Raw genomic sequence first — 17,112 nt, 5'->3', positions numbered from 1 at the left:
ATAATAGATAATAGTTTAAATTTCCTCCTTTATAATGTTTTAGGAAATATACATGAGAAATATCGAATACCTAAAACGAAAAAAAAAAAATAAATTTTCAGTTCTTTGACAAATTTACAACTCTAAATATTAAAACAAAAATACTTCTTTGTTGAAAATTCTTCATTACATTTTTCATAAAATTCTAGTTTCATAGCTTTTCCATTTCAATTAAACTCAAATTAACATGGAATATTGCACTTTTCCATCCAGGCAGGTAATAAAAAGGCTTTTCAAGCAAATTTCAAATAAAACTTTTTTTTATGAACAATATTGTTTGTTATTTTTCAATCAAATTCAATTTTTTTTCCTTTTTTTATTATTGTTTTTTTTATTGTGATTGGTGTGCGTGTATTTTTATAATTTCATTGCATTTTATTATTGTTGGATTACTCGCAGAAAAAAATGCATGAAAAACTTTAAACCGACATACAATGAGATAAAGAGAGTATCAAACACAACCGATTGAACATAAGTTGCTGCGAATCCTCTTACGAAACATGCTTACTTTTAAACACGCTGCAAGATTTTTCCTTCTCTAATCTTACCTAAACAACGAATTCCCATAAAATATTGCACATCATGCTTCATTTTATGTATTTTCTTTTTTTTTTCAAGAAAACTCGACAGTCATGAATATAAAAATTGATGCACCAACGATGGAGTCTCGTAATGACAAAGAGCCTTCAGGTAGGAAAAAGTCTCTTTAATGGTACTTTGTCGGATATAAAACAAAAATCTACATTTTTCCTCTGCATGACGACGAATGAGATGAGGAAAAATATACTGACACATAAAATGATGTCATGATGCTGATGAGGTGCGATACAGGCAGCGGAAATTTTATGTGGCTTAGAAAACGTGACAAATAATATTTACTAGCAGCTGTTTGTTGCGTGATATAAGGACTTGGAGCGTTGACGGTAAACATTTTCAATTTCTCATAAACAAATGCGCGCCGCAAAAATATGTCGTGATGATGAATTTGCATTAATATTTAACAAGATTCTTTTTTTCTTTCGCTGCTTCTTGTTGTTCTGTCACGACGAATTCCGTAATAATTTAATGTCTTGTTTATGTCAAGCTATTAACTTGGTCTATTATTCGCATTTTTTCATATTTTTAAAAAACTTGTTAAATAAAAATATGAAAAAAATTATTTTTCGGTCGAATTATTTCCATAATTTATATTTTTGACCCATTTATGACAATTTTTTGAATAAAAAAATTATTTTAATTAATTTATTTTTAATTTAAATTAAATTTATTTATTTTTTTTAATTTTTTTTTTTTAGTTTTTTGAATTAATTTTTTTTATATTTATTTAAACATTAAAAATATTTAAATTATTATTAAATTTAAATTAAATATTTAATTTATTTTTTTTTCATTTTTTTAAATATTTTTTTTTATTTTTTAATAATTTTATTTTTATTTTATTAATTTTAAATTCATTTAATCTATTTAATATTTAATTAAATTTTATTTGATTTATTTTTTTTTATTTTTTTTAAATAATTTGATTTTTTTTTTAAATTTATTTATTATTATTTATTTTAAAAAATATTTTTGAATAAAATAAATGTTTTCTGTACAAAAATTAAAAATTTTTAAAAGTTTATGAAAATATTGAATTTTGAACTGATTTTAACGAAAATTTTGTTTTTTTTTTGTTTTTTGAATGAATTATAATCAAAATTTAAAAAAATTTATTTGAAAAAAAAAATTTAATAAAAAAAACAATAAAATAAATTTATTTTAAAACAATCAAAGAAATTATAAAAGTTAGAAAAAATCAAGAATCCGTTCATTCAACTCACTCAAAAATTTTGCGTGCGATAACAAACTAACGATGACTCGACATATTCGCAAGGCCATTAATACCATCAATTTTGATAAGATGCAACCTTTTAACGGATTCTATGACACACATTTCGCTCGGGTCTATCTCATCTTTTGTCTGTTTCACTCCAAAGTATGTCGACGTGATGATTTCCAGTTAGTTCTCTCAATTTATTTTTTTTTTTTTCGAGATAGTAATAGCGAATGACCTTCAATTGATTAGTTTTTATCTAATGTTTGCTCTCAAAATTCACGTTCGTTGAGAACTTTTGACTCTATTTATAAACAAACATTTCGTCATTCGAAACTTTCTGTTTTTTGCGAATGAGATTAGTTAGTAGCCAGCTATCAACGAGTTCAGTCAAAATGACCAAAGTCCCGGATTTTTTAACGAACGAATATTTGGAAAAAGCTCTTCGCAAGTACGAAAAATGCGATAATTTAAAAGTTTTGGAGTTCAAATGTAAACCAGCTGTTGCAGCGGGAAATAATTACGCGAGTTTACTGCTTCGCGCCTCCGTGAAACTCTCAAAAAACAACAATGAAGAGGTTGAAAAGTCGATAATTATCAAAACTGTCGTTCCCGATCCAGAAATAGCAAAATCCATCGAAGATTTTGGGATTTACAAACGTGAAATTTTGATGTACGACCAAATTTTGCCGAAATATCATGCGCTTCTTGAATCCATGGGCGACGATGAAAAACTTTACTCCCCAGCAATTGCTGTCGATCCTGAAAATTCAACTCTTATCTTCGAGGATTTAAAAAAACGCGGATTTTCGCTTGCCAGTCGCTTAAAAGGCGTTGACGAGACACATTTAAATCTCGTAACTCGAAAAATTGCAAAATTCCACGCTTGTTCAATGGTTTTGCACGAACGTGATGAAAGCAGTTTCAATCAATTTCGGGATCCGCCATTTGTTGCAAATGCTGAAGCAATTTCCTACTTTGATGGGATGTCCGAAGCTTTGTTGGAGCAAATGCGAACCTGGCAGGGATACGAATATTATGTCAAAAAATTTGAAAAATTAAAGAAATGGTTACCTTCAGAAGTCATGAACGTCTATAGTGAGTCGAAAATCCCAATTTCAGTACTGACGCATGGCGATTTGTGGGTTAACAACATGATGTTCAAGTACGACGAGAAAATGAAACCGTTGGAATTGCTCCTGATCGATTTTCAGATCGGATATTTCGGGACCCCAGTTACAGATGTGCTTTATTTTACACTTACTTCAACGATTGATGACATAAAATTTACGAAATTTCCAGAAATTCTGCAAAAATATCACGGAATTTTAGTTAGTTGCCTGAAACAACTCGATTTCAAGGGAAAACTTCCTACTTTGTTTGAACTTTACAATCAATTTGTTGAAAAAAGTTTTTTTGGTAAGTTTTTTTGCTTGATTTTTTAAATTAATTTTTTATCTTAATTTTTTATATTTTAGAACTTTATACGGTAGTCTCAGTCTTGCCAATTATAATTAATAAAGAAGAAGAAAACGCGGATGTCTCGTATCTCATGACAGACACACCTGAAGCACAAAAATTCAAGAAGGAAATGTTCGCGAACGAAAGATTAATCGCTACTGTCAAACATTTTTTGCCTCTTTGGGACAAAGTTGGGTTGTTGGATCCATTACATTGATCAATTTATGCGTTTTTAATAAAAATATTCTTCATGACGTGATTTTTTTAAATTGATTCAAAGATTTTTTGTCAATCATCGAGGTTAAATTAATTTAAAAAAAAAAAATTTATTTTTTTAATTTTTCATATTAATATTAATTCATTTTAAATTTTTTTTAATATTTACCTATTATTTTTTATTCAATTTTTTTTTAATAATTTTAATTTAGTTTTAAAGTTTTAAAAATTTTAAAAATTATTCAGAATCAATTTTTCAAGTATTTTGACTTTTTCAAACTGAGACTTAATAAAAAATTTTAATTTTTATTTTCAAAAGTTGAGCAACATATCGATTAAAAAATTTAATAAATTTAAAATTAAAATTTAAAAAAAAATAATATTAAAAAAAATTTAAAAAAATAATAAAAAAAATACCTTTTTAAACAAATTTTTTTGTTAGAAAATTTTAAAATTAAGTTTGTTTTTTTCATTCGAATGGGATTCAAATTCTTGTTTACTTCTCGAGATGAAAAGTTAAGAAACTTCTAACTTCTTCTTTTTTTATGTCAGTTTTACTTAATTTCCCATTTTTTCTTTTAAAGATAAATTAATTAATTTCAAAAACAAAGAAACTTGTAACTCCGTTTCGCCTTTTTTCCTCACGCAAAAATAATTCCGAGAACCGCCGCGTGATAAATTAGTCACGTCAGCTGAGCAAAACCTTTGTGACCATCATCATCATAAACATCATCATGAAAAAGTGATATAATTCCATTATTTTCCATCTTTCTCCTTTCTTTGTTTATTTCGTGTGTGTCATCGCCAGACTCGCATCTAACTTGAGGCATCGTGAAAAATGAGTAGAGATTTTCGTTAAAAGGCAATGAAATGACCTTTACAACAACGCACGTTCATCAAAAAAAAAAACCTTTTATTGTTAAATTATTTCCAACGCCACGTTCATCGTCGTTCATTACATGTAAATCACCTTCAGTCCTTTCCTACTTTTTTTTGCTGCTCTCTGCTCGTCAAAGCACGTCCAAACCATCAAAGAAAAGCATGAACATACGTGAAAAAGTTTAATCTTGAAATGCTAAACGAGTACATGACAAGAGTTGGTTTTTTGTTGTCTCTCCTCTTTGCTTCTTCATTGTCCTTGAGTGTCTAAACGGAAAAAAAATTAGCTTGAATAATTAAAATATTTTTTTTTTTAATTTTTATGAATTTAAAGAAATATAAAAAAAAGTTAAAATTTTTTAAAAATTAAATTTAGCCAATTTAAATTTATAAAAAAGTATTTTTATTTAATTAAAAAAATATATTTAAAATTAATTAAATTAAATAATTAAATAACTATGAAATTTTTAAGTTAAAAATTATAAATTTATTGAAGAAATTATAAGAAAAAAAAATAAATTTTTTGAAATGATATTTAAAAAAAAATTTATTTAAATAAATAAAAAAATTTAAATAAATTGAATAATAAAATAAACATATATATTTTTTAAATATTATTATTAATTTTTTTTTTTTGAATCATTTTATAAATAAAATATAAAAACTAACCGTATTTTTTTTAAAATTTATTAATTAACTTAAGATAATTTTTTATGAATTTAAAAAAAATAAAAATTGCTTTTAAAATAATTAAAAAAAAATAAGAATTTTTTGAAATTTAAAAAAATTTGCTAATTTACGTTTTAAAATTTGCAAAAATGCGTTTAAGCCTTTCCTTCCTTTTTTCCGTAAAAAAGGTTGGTTAGTTAATTTAAATTTTATTTGTTTGCCTCTTTTTTTTCACTCTTCTCTAACACTTGAAAATTTTTTCTCAATAAAATTTTCCGCTACAAGAATTTGCGATGAAAAAAAGTGAAAAAGTATGTTGGTGACGCATTTTTTTTCATTTAAAATGCATTTTAATAACACCTTTTGTCGTTCACACACTCACTTTTGCGAAAATTGTTGGCGGTTGACGCGTTTATGCGGAAAGTCATTAAATAATCCTTTGCAGAGGAAAATGCATCAAAGTCATTTTTTAACTGCAGATTTATGCGGGAGGCAAAAAAAGAGTATTTTTGACATTTTTTTTCTCGAGAAACGAGAAGTACTTCAACGATATCAATGTCAAAAAGGGAAAAAGTTTCGTCTTTGATAGACTTAACTTTATTATTTACTCCGTGCATTGTCTTGCCGCTGCCATGCCTCGTCGAGAGAGATAAAAGAGAGTATTTAACACGAAACTGCAGTTAAAAAACCACATTATAATCTTACGTCGCTCACACGTTTCGCACACTGGCAATAAGGAAGAACTTTTGCAATTTCATATTATTATTACAACAAAAGCCCCTCTTGTGTGATTAACTTTTTCCGACAGAAAGTTAGTTAGCATGTCCTCGTATCGACACAATAATAACAGAAAAAAACGTTGGGAAGGTTTGTTGTTCAAGATAATCGTAGAGAGAGGAGAAAAACTAATTTTAAAATCAGACTAATAAAATTTAATGGCCACAAAGGAAAAGTCAGTCGTAAAATGTTTGTCGATGCAAAAAGTTGATATTTTATTATTTGTTCTCCAAGTGGCGAAAATTTATTTTACTTTTCACGATGTTGCGTTCTCTCAATATAGGTATTGAGAGTGGCAAAACTTTTTCTAATAATAATAATTTTATCAAGGTTTTAAAATTTTTGCTTTTATTAATTCCTTTGTTAACGGGCGAAACTTGCCACAAAACGTGCGTTATACAGCAAAGTATCCCTGATGTAAATAAAACCAGGTTCTATGGGGAGTCATTAAGCCGCTAAATGGGAGTTTATTTGCCTGTATTTTATTTTTAATGTTTTAATGTTGAAACAAGGGGAACTAACATATTGATTTTTTTTCGTCTTAATCTCATTTTAAAAAATAATTTTAAAATATTAACTTAATAATTTTAGTAAATAATTTTTTTTTAATTTCTAAAATTAAATTAATAATTTAATAAATTTCATAATTTTATATATTTTTTTTAAATAATTAAATATTTTTTTTAATTAAATATATTTTTTAAAAATAATTAAATAAATCATTTTTGAATTTACTCAATTTTCATTTAATTGATTAATTTAATTATTTTATTAAATAATAAGAAAAACATATTTTTTTTTAATTCAAAGATATAATTTTAATAAAAATGAAAAATTTTAATTTTAATAAAAAAAAATATTTTAATTAAATTTAATGGAATTTAATTAATTTGAACTTTTAATAAAATTACATTCATTTAAAAAAAATTAACACTCAAAGTTTAATTAATTTAAATTATTAAATTAATTCAGAAAATAAAAAAAATATTTCTTTTTATTAAAAAATTAATTTTAAAAAATATCTATAAAAAATTAAGTATCAAAATTATTTAAATTGTAATTTAATTAATTATTTATTTAATTTTAAGAAACATTAAAATAATTTTTGAAATTAAAAAAAATCATAATAAATTAAATTTTAACGCAAAATAATAAAAAAAAATTTTTTTATTTTTTTTTTTTTTTTTTTTTGTTTGAAAAATAATTTTACTCAAAAACTCACACAAAACATAAAAATAATGATAATGAAAAAACAAAAATCCGTAGCTTATGAATGTTAATGCACCTAATGCTCGTTAGAATAAAACGACTAAATGATGTTTATTGCTAATGAATGAACGTAGCATACGGAAAATAAAAAAGAGGAGAAAAACAAAAATAGTTTTAATTAAAAATTTTGTTTTTGTCTCAATTTTGCAGCAGGAATTTCGTAACAAAGCATTTTAAACAATTGCTTTAAAAAATAAATGAATTTTTATTGCATTTAGTTTATTTTAATGAGTTCATTAACTCTCGCAAATGAATTGACAAAGTTGACACAAAATTGAGGAAATTGTTTGCCTGACATTTTTTCGTGTCCCATAAAAACACACAAGTTGGCTTGTTTCGCATCCACAACTGCTCATGTGAAATAAACCGATCGATTAAAATTGGTTTCATCATTTATGTGTTGTGCAAAATATTATTTATGATTTTTTTTAATATTAAAAGTTGCAATAATTTTTTTTTTGTTATGAAATAAATAAAAATAAGAGTAACAGACGTAAAAACGTTCAAAAAATACTTTTTAAAAAATAATGAAAAAATTATAAACCACAAACGGAATATCATAACCATCATCATCATCAACGCTTGAGCTGAGCAATTTATGCGACGTATGAAAACTGCACGAAATTTATTATTATTTTATGTTTTTTTTTATTTAACGGGATTTAATTTCTGTTTGTTTTACTGATTTTTTTTATACGAAAAAAAAAATTAATTTAATATCTGCTGCAATCATTTAATAAAAAAATATTTAATATTCATATTTTCGAATTGACATAAAAAATAATAATGATTATCATTATTGTCGTATTTATATTTATTAATAACATGCAAAAAAAATACAAATGATGAATGATAAATTAAATTGGTCCAACTTTTTGATGTGATGTTAATATTTTTTTTTATATTTACACAAATTTAAAATTCATTCAATACGTTATGATATTTTATTTTTATTACAGCTTATTATTACTTATCGAAAAATTCTCGCTGTTGTCATTTTTTTTTGTTCTTGTTGATGTATTGTGGGTAAATGTAATTAAATATTTTTTTGTTGGATTATGTTTATCGATATTTAATTAAACTTTCATTAAATTCAACGAGAATTATTTAAATTTTTATTAAAAATGTTTGTCTAGTCGGATGTTCTAAAGCTAAAAAGACAATGAACAAATAGACAGAATGTTAACAACAAATAATTCCACAATCTTATCATCAATTCCGAGAAATGGTATTTCAAACGGAATTCTTGATTATCGTTTCTCATTTTCTGAGTCTGTGTGCGTTTCAGTGCGAATAGTAGGTTGATTTGTGAATGAAACGTCAGGCAATATGCTGTAGTTGTTGACCCGTTTGTTTAAGATTTATGAGCAAATGCGGTAAGAAATTTTTAAAATGAGGTAAGAAAATTTCAAAACATGAGAAGAAAATCCAAAATGTGGTAAGAAAATGAGACGTATGAAAATGATAACTTCTTCCTTCTTCAAAAGCAAAATATTCGCATTTTGATCAGAAATGTGGGAATCAGGACAAAAAGCATCATATGCCACAGACTTCACTCTCACAGACAAATAAATAATATTATGGTAATACAATAAAATAATAATAATAGTCTACGAGTGCCATAGTCTTGTCTGTAAATCTTATTTAATGCATTTTGATTAACATTTCTCTCTTCTGCTGAAAATCCCTTTTCTCACACTTTTCGCCACACACAGGAAAGTAATCAACTCTCATATCTTTTGAATTCAAGCTATTATTATCAAATTCATTGATTGTCTTTTCAAGGCAACATAACCTGACAGTTTCTGATGTGATAACGCAAAAGGATTAAAACTCATTTTGCTTTAAATAAACAAAAAAAAAGGAACTCTGACATCAAAAATGAAATAATAGAAGGCTTTGCCATTGTGTTTGCTTTTATAAATAAAATTATTTTCATACCCCTTTATTATTATTGTTGTGTATCCGTAAGGGGCTTCATCACTCAAGAACACACACACTCGACATCTTTTGTACGAGGAAAAATCTCTTTCAACGTTGAAAAGACATATGATGCCAAGTAAGTGAATTTTACAAACAAATACATATTTTCAAGTTTATTTGTCTTTTCCTTGTCTGTTTGTCTGTCTTTTGCTGGTTGCCAGTGTTTCGTATATGAATAATTGTGTATTGTTAATATTCTTCTTCACTGCATTTATTTCATTGTTTCAAGCTCTTGTAAAGTAATTTTCATTGAAATTTCTCACAACTAAAATTTTATCAAAGCGCATTTTCTGTACTTCAAAATTTTTTAATTTTTTTATTGAAAATGCCGAAGAAAAGCGCACAATAATAAATGAAACCTGTATTATAACACCAATCATCCAGCGTTGTACATCTCAGTTGTTGGCGTAAACGTAAGAAAAAGTACTTTTTCTTGTCTTTGTCAGTGGCAGTATGCGCGCCATAGAATCCATTCCTTGTCATAATCTGCTTAACTCAAGACAATATGCAAATTGTACAAAAGGTGTGAGATGGTTAAAAATTTATTGCCGTTGTCAGTTTTGGCGTGCAATATTTCTGCTGCCGTATAGAAGGAAGGAAAAATGAGCAAAAAAAATCAACGCGTGAACGAGAAAATGATGAAACTACGGGGAAAACTTTGCAATTATCTACCTGAGAAAATGGCGAGATTATTAAAATTATTCATAGCGTGCAATTAAATGATAATTTAATTCATTTTAGAGAGGAGAAAGGGACTACTGCAATGCACTTTTTGTGTGCGAAAATGCAGAAAAATGTGGGAAAATATTTTTCTCTTGTTTTCTTTGTGTTTCTATGGAAACATTTAAATGAGATTTAAATTATTATTTTTTTTATTTTACGCTTTTTTAATTTTTTTTTTTATCTTTCATATTTTAATTATTTAGAAATATTTTTTTTTAATTTTAAAATTTATATAAAAAAAATATAAATTAAAAATTATTTTCTTAATTTTTTTATCTTTAAATTTTTATTTTTTTAACTATTTAATATTTTTTTAAAATTATTTTTAAAAAATATTAAAAAAGTTATAAAGTTATTTTATTTTCAATTTTTTTAATTTTTTAAAATAATATTTTTTTTTTAAATAATAAAAAATATATTTTCCATTCTTATTTTATTTTTTTTATCTTAAATTTTATTTCTTTAAAATTATATTTAAAACGAAAATAATGAAAAAAAAAATATATTTTAATTATTTTAAAAAAATTTTTTAAAAAATAATTTTAATTTTCCTCTATTTTGCAGAATTTCTATTTTTTTTTCAATTTATTAAAAATAAAAATTAATTGAATTAATGCAAAAAAATATTTAAAATTTTAAAAATAAATAGAACTAAATATTTTTTGTTTTTTTCAAGTCTCTTTGATAAAAAGTAATTTAATTCAATTTTTTCTAACATTCCAGCTTATTGAAAGTCCTCAAAGTAACACGAAACGCTCCAATTTCGACTATATGAATCATCCGTTGACAGGTTTGAAATATTAAAACCGAGTCTATTCAAATAGAAATCCAGCATATGCAAACAATATCACGTGAAAGCATATTTGTACATATGTGGCATCCACAACAACTGGCCCATCGTAACAATAGAAAATTAAATTTTATCATTTTATTGTGCGTTTTCACGGAAAAAGTGTGGTTTTTAGCCTGTTAGTCGGCAAACACTTTGCTGAAAAACCACTTTCATGTCAGGATTCACATGACGCGTAAGCAGCTAAAAGCTTAGCTTAGATGCGAAAAAAATTCATGAAAACTTTACGATTATTATTGTTATGTTATGTTATGCATGTTTTTACAAATTCAGGTCGCTTGGTTGGTTACCGAAGAGACGATGACAGTAACTGTCAACAACTTTATGCGAGCAACACACTTTTATTTTCGCTGTAAACTTAATAAAAAAAATGTTTTGGTTTTATTTTTTTTTTCAATTCAAGATGTACTAAAACGGTTGCCAAATATGAATTTTTTATGGAGAAACCGGGAGATAATGAAAGCCAATGATAAAAAAAAATAAAAAAAAAATATATTACATTACGAGGTCGTAAAATAAAATATTTTGTTTTCTATGGGAAAATGTTCCAATGATTAGATTAATATTTTATGAGGACCCAATTCCCGGGTATTTAGGTTGTTTTGTGTTTTTGTGCAAGCCGCAGCGGATGGAAGGTGATTCGTGGAAACGTATATTAGATTATTAAAATATTTTATTATGCTACCTACATGTTTTATGATGTGAACTAACAATATGACGGTAGCATAAGTTAATGTAATAACGTTATAGCAAGGCGATAATTTTCAGGGTTTATAGATGCATTATGATAAAAATTGTAAAAGTTGCACGTTATACAAAAAAATTATAAAAATTTTAACAAAATATTTTTTTAATAAATAAATGATTTAATTGTAAAAAATTTAATTAAATTAATTTAATGTAATTTTTTATTTTTTATTTTATTTAAATTGAAAAAAATTATTTTACAAAATTTAATTTTTTAAGATTTTATATTAATTTATTTAATTTTTTTTTATTTAAAATTATTATTCAATATTTGTTCTAATTATTTTTTTATTAATTTATTTAATTAATTATTTAATTTGAAAAAAAAATTATAATTATTTTTAAAATTTATTTTATTTTATAATTATTATGCTTAATAATTTTTCAATTAAAAATTAAATTTGTTTTAAAAATTTTTTGAAACGAGAAATTTTTACAGTTTTAAAAAATTATTTATGAGACAAGTCATGTAAAGGCTGTAAAAATAAAGTGCATCAGACGAGAAAATTGGGACAACATCAACTAAGAATAATAATTTACTGTCCATGAATAAAAATTTAACATTTTTTTATTAAAGAAAAAAATATTTTTTTTTTTTTTCAAATAGGTAAAGAAAACTTTTTTTTACATGATTACTTAAAATTTAATGAATAAACGAAAAATTTTATCGTCTGCAGTTAAAAAAATATTTCCTTTCATGTCACTTGTAATTTTAACAATTTTACAAGAAATTTACTTAAAAGCACCTTTTTTTCTCAAAACTTTTCAAAATAGTTGCTTAAACTATTTACCGCTTTTTACTTTTATCAAAATTTCTCCGAATTTCATAAAATTTAAAACTTTTCCTTTGATGATTTTACATTCTTCACACATCATTTTTTATCTGTTTGTTGCCTACTCCAGTTTGTGCATAGTTTTGTTAACCAAAAATATATCGTTTGCTGAAAATTTTCGCATAATTAACCTTGAGATTTAACCTTGTCTCGTGAATGAGCAAAAACTTTGCATATTTTCCATGTTTGTGCTCCATTTTTATGACATCTCGACACATTTTAAACTTTTTTGTTGCGTTACATGGCACAGCAAAGCCTTTTTAACGATGTGTGTTCTTAACGATCGTGTTAAAAGTCAGCAAAAATGTCATAAACACAACAGAAGAATTAGAAATTTTTGGTAAATGTTTAAAAAAAAAAATGCTGAGTTAACTTAAATTAACATGAATTGTCGTAATGAACGGTTATTATGAACACGAGAAAGGTAAGTTTTTTAGATGTGTCTCGCCAATTAACACCTTTTATATTTTTTTTAAAGATTTTTATTGCAATTGCTGTTGAAATTTTGAATCAAAAACGTATTGAGGCTTTTTGGTAAGATTTGGACAAAAAATTTATTCTACAGGTGAGTTTTATTTTTCCTAAATTTGGTCTTAAATGGATTTTTTTTAAACTTTTTATTTGAAAATTTTTAAAATTTCATAAAATTTAATTTGTAAAAAAAATATTTTTATTTTTATAAAAAAAAAATTTTAATTTTACTAAGTTTATGGAAAACTAAAAAAATATATTTTCTTAAAATTTAATTTTAAAATATTTTTTTTTTTCTAATTTTAATTATTGAGTTAAGTCAATTTATTTTTTTAATTTTTATTTTTAAATAGGTTTTTTTTTAAATTTTTTTTTAAATATTTTTTTTTAATTATTTTTTTTTTAATTATTTGAACATCATTTGACAAAAATTTCAACATTTTTCGTTAGTTATGCACTTCAGTTGTTAAAAGTCGGTCAAAAATGATACACTTGATACGATTTCTCGCCTTCAATTGGAAGCTTATCACTTTCTTCACGGTTCTTTTCACAATTCTTCGTTGGTATTTCAAACGCCGCCATTTGTATTACGCTTCATGGCAATTAGATGGACCTCTCGCCTTACCATTCATCGGAAATTTGTTCGTTTTTCTCAATGGAAGAGATCGTAAGTATTTATTTTCTTACTGTTTACTAAAATTTCTAATGAAATTCCTGCTTTAAGGTGTTTTTGAGAGCACTAAACAGATGTTAGAGACATATAAAGCTCCTCAACGTTTCTGGATTGGCCCATTTTTGGTAGTTTACTTGACAGAACCTGACGACTTGAAAATTATTTTAAACCATCCGAATGCCTTGCCGAAACCTTTTATCTATTCCATTACTGATGCGTGGTTGGGAGAAGGATTATTAACAGCTCCTGTAGAAAAATGGCGTGTTCATCGAGCATTTTTGCAACCTACGTACAATGTGAAGACTCTCAACTCTTACATGACGACAACTAATCGATGTGCGGATATTTTAGTGAAAAAATTGGAGAAATACGTTGGAATGGAGTCCGTTGATGTCTTTAATGATGTTTTTATGTGCGCTTTAGACATGATTTGTCGAACAACGTTAGAGACTGAGACAAATTGTCAAACGGGAGATCCATACGGGCCGGCATATCTCAAAGCTTCGAACAGTATGTTTGATATTTTTCAATATCGCGATGTTCGACCGTGGCTTTATCCGGATTTTATGTTCAAAATGTGCAAGTGTTATGATGAGTTTTTGGCGAATGTCAATGTTTTTCGATCGTTTTCACAAAAGGTGAGTTTTTTGTTGTATTGAGCGAGTTGAAAATGATTTTTACAGGGTTGTAAATTTTTTAAGTTAAAAGAAAATTTTTAATTTTACTTAAAAAGACAAAAGTAGAAGCTAATTAAGTCGATTGACAATTAAGTCAAGATTTAAAAAAAAATAATTTTTCTTAATAAAAAATTAATTTATGATTTTTCATTCTTGTCTCTGAGACTAGATTTTGCCGAAATTTTTTTTATTATTAATATGAAATAAAAAATAACTAAAATAAAAAAAAATTAAATAAAAAAATAATTAATTTAAAAAAAATTAACATAATTAATATAATATAATTAAAATTAAATATTATATTTTTAAAAAAATAAAATAAAAATTTTTAAAATAATTCATTTTTTAAATTTATTTTTTAATTAAAATTAAATATATAAAAAGTAAATTATAAAATCATTAAAAAAAAATTTGTTAAGTATTACTTGCTTTTAATTAATTTTAATTTTTTTATTTTATTTATTTATTTTTATTTATTTTTTTTTTTCATTTTTTTATTTTTTTTAATTAATTTTTTAAATTTTGACATAATTTTAAAACTTCGACTGAATAAAAATTAAATTCCAAAAATTTTTTTTAAATCAAAATATTTTCAACCCTGACTTTTAATTTTATTTTAGGTTTTACATGAGCGACGTACCTTTTTGAAAGAGATGCTCGATAAAAATCCCTCATACAAGCCGGAAAATGTGTCACCTGTTGATGCACTTATTCTCTCGTCACTCACACAAATGGATGGACCTTTCAACTTCACCGACGACGAAATTATCGATGAAATCGAGATAATTATCGCAGGCGGCGCCGATTCATCAGGACACACAATTTGCTTTGTTCTCTTAATCCTCGCGATGCATCCCGACATCCAATCACGTTGCTACGAGGAAATAAAATCTCTTGACGCTGCCTCGGAATTAACAAAATCCGATTTAAATTTTTTGGTTTATTTGGATCAAGTGATCTGTGAAACGATGCGGATTTTGCCGGCAGTACCAATTATCGGGCGCGAGTTAAATGGACCCGTAACACTTTCGAATGGCGTCACTTTGCCCGCTGGCACGCAAATTGGCATCGGGATCCGTGACACGCATCGCAATAAAGCGGTTTGGGGCGACGATGCCGACAAATTCGATCCGGAAAATTTCTCTGCCGAGGCAATGAAAAATCGACATCCATACTCATTCATCCCATTTAGCGGCGGTCCGAGAAATTGCATTGGTTTCAAATTTGCGAGAAACAGTATGAAAGTTGTGCTTTGCAAGATTCTACGACGTTTTGTGCTGACCACGGATCGTAAATTGGAATCACTGCGATGCTCGATGCATCCATTGCTGAAATTGGAAGGCGGTTGGCATGTCAGACTGGCAGAACGTAACTCCTAAACCACAATAAAATCATTTATTCAGAACAAACACTTTGATTGTGCTGCGGCGAAATGAACGTCGGAACGACACACGTAGTTTGCAGAAAACATGAAATTTTCACTTTTATCATAAATATTAAATAAATAATCCGAAATCGTGTCTGTTCTGAAAAAAGCTCTTTTGTGACTTTGCGGCATGCCCGAACAAGAAGAAGTTAAAGATGCTAATCATTTTGTATCACGTTTAAAACATTTGTTTTAAATTACATTTCCTTGTTTCGTGCGATAATATACGAGAAGTACGAGTGAAGGAAAAGGCATTTTGTTTGACATCTGTTCCGTTCCGTACATTTGGAGTCTATATCTTGCTCTCTAATGACAACGACAAACATCATGTATAATTTTGTTTACTACCACGATACGACCAAACTAACAACAGCTAGTTTTGTGTTGAATGAAAAGAAAGAGATCAGGGGCGTTTTTTTTGATGAACTTTAAACAGAGCAATTTTTAATAATTTCGCTCAATTTTGTATTTTCATTATTTTTTTAAATTTTTTTTTTATTTTTTTTATTTTATTTATTTATTTTTTTTTTAAATTGGGTTTTATTTCGAAAAGTTAGATTAAAAAATTTAATTTTTAATATTTTTTTTACCATTCCTCACATTTTTATCGAAAATAGAATAAATTTGTGCATTTTATTTTTTTTTTTTTTTTTTTTTGAATTTAAATAAACGAATAATTAATTAATTAAATGTAAAACTTTGTCCCAATATACATTCTAAAGTTTTTCCAGAGTGCACAGTTTAAGTTTCAGTTTAATTTCCTAAAATAAAAAAAAATATTTAATCAAATTAAATTAATAAAATTATTAAAATCAATAAGTGAAATTTATAAATATTATTATTATTTTTTTAAATTATTATTTAAATTTATTTTTTATTAATTTAAATTTATTAAATAAATTAAAATAAAATAAAATTATTATTTTTAATTTAATTTGTTTAATTTAATTAATTTATTTATTTTAATTTATTTAATTACCTTTATTTATTTTTTAAATTTTACTTAATTCATAATTAAATAAAAATGAATTAAATTAAATTAAAAATAATAATTTTAATTTATTTAAAAAAAATCAAAAGATTAAAAATTAAAAAAAATTCTTAATGATTTTCTCTCCTTATAGAACGCCGTCACTGCCTTCAATTGCTCAAAAAAGAACATTCTGTACATAGATAAATTTTATTATTATTTTTGTTCTTATTATATTTTTCGACGTTCAGAACAAACTTTAGCTCTCCGTAACATGTTCATCCCTTGTTGTTCGGACAGAAGCAACGAAGAAATAGTTTTGCATCGATTTGATGTCGCCTCGTCTTCTTGCTGCTGTTGTTGTTATTCCTTATCCCACAGAAGCGCACACAAAACATTCATAGGAAAGTTTTAAATAATAAAATATTGCATGGTGTTGCATTTTCGCAAACCAAACCAACACGACACGACGACGAGAAGAGACGAACAACAACATCAACTAAAAATACCGCACGTTAGTCTGTTGCACACACAAAAGACACAAGTTTGAATTAAATTTTGGTTAAAATTTGCAGAAAACTCGAATGATATAACGCCACATTCGGCTGGCTACCTACGTAAATTCACTTTAAACAA

General features: G+C 25.6%; 2 protein-coding genes across 2 annotated transcripts; both read left to right on the top strand.

The window, feature by feature from the left end:
* The first annotated feature begins 2,242 nt into the window (after window positions 1-2,242).
* Window positions 2,243-3,764, top strand: LOC134836024 (uncharacterized). Its single transcript, XM_063851146.1, has 2 exons — window positions 2,243-3,271; window positions 3,331-3,764. The coding sequence occupies exons 1-2, from the start codon at window positions 2,248-2,250 to the stop codon at window positions 3,528-3,530; spliced, it is 1,224 nt and encodes a 407-aa protein (XP_063707216.1). The 5' UTR covers window positions 2,243-2,247; the 3' UTR covers window positions 3,531-3,764.
* A 9,449-nt stretch (window positions 3,765-13,213) lies between these two features.
* Window positions 13,214-15,459, top strand: LOC134828162 (cytochrome P450 4C1-like). Its single transcript, XM_063841154.1, has 3 exons — window positions 13,214-13,397; window positions 13,455-14,041; window positions 14,701-15,459. The coding sequence occupies exons 1-3, from the start codon at window positions 13,214-13,216 to the stop codon at window positions 15,457-15,459; spliced, it is 1,530 nt and encodes a 509-aa protein (XP_063697224.1).
* The last annotated feature ends 1,653 nt before the right edge of the window (window positions 15,460-17,112 follow it).

This window comes from Culicoides brevitarsis, chromosome 1 (genome assembly GCF_036172545.1).
Source record: "Culicoides brevitarsis isolate CSIRO-B50_1 chromosome 1, AGI_CSIRO_Cbre_v1, whole genome shotgun sequence".
Taxonomy (NCBI): Eukaryota; Metazoa; Arthropoda; class Insecta; order Diptera; family Ceratopogonidae; genus Culicoides; species Culicoides brevitarsis.
This window is presented reverse-complemented; position numbering and strand designations above follow the sequence as displayed.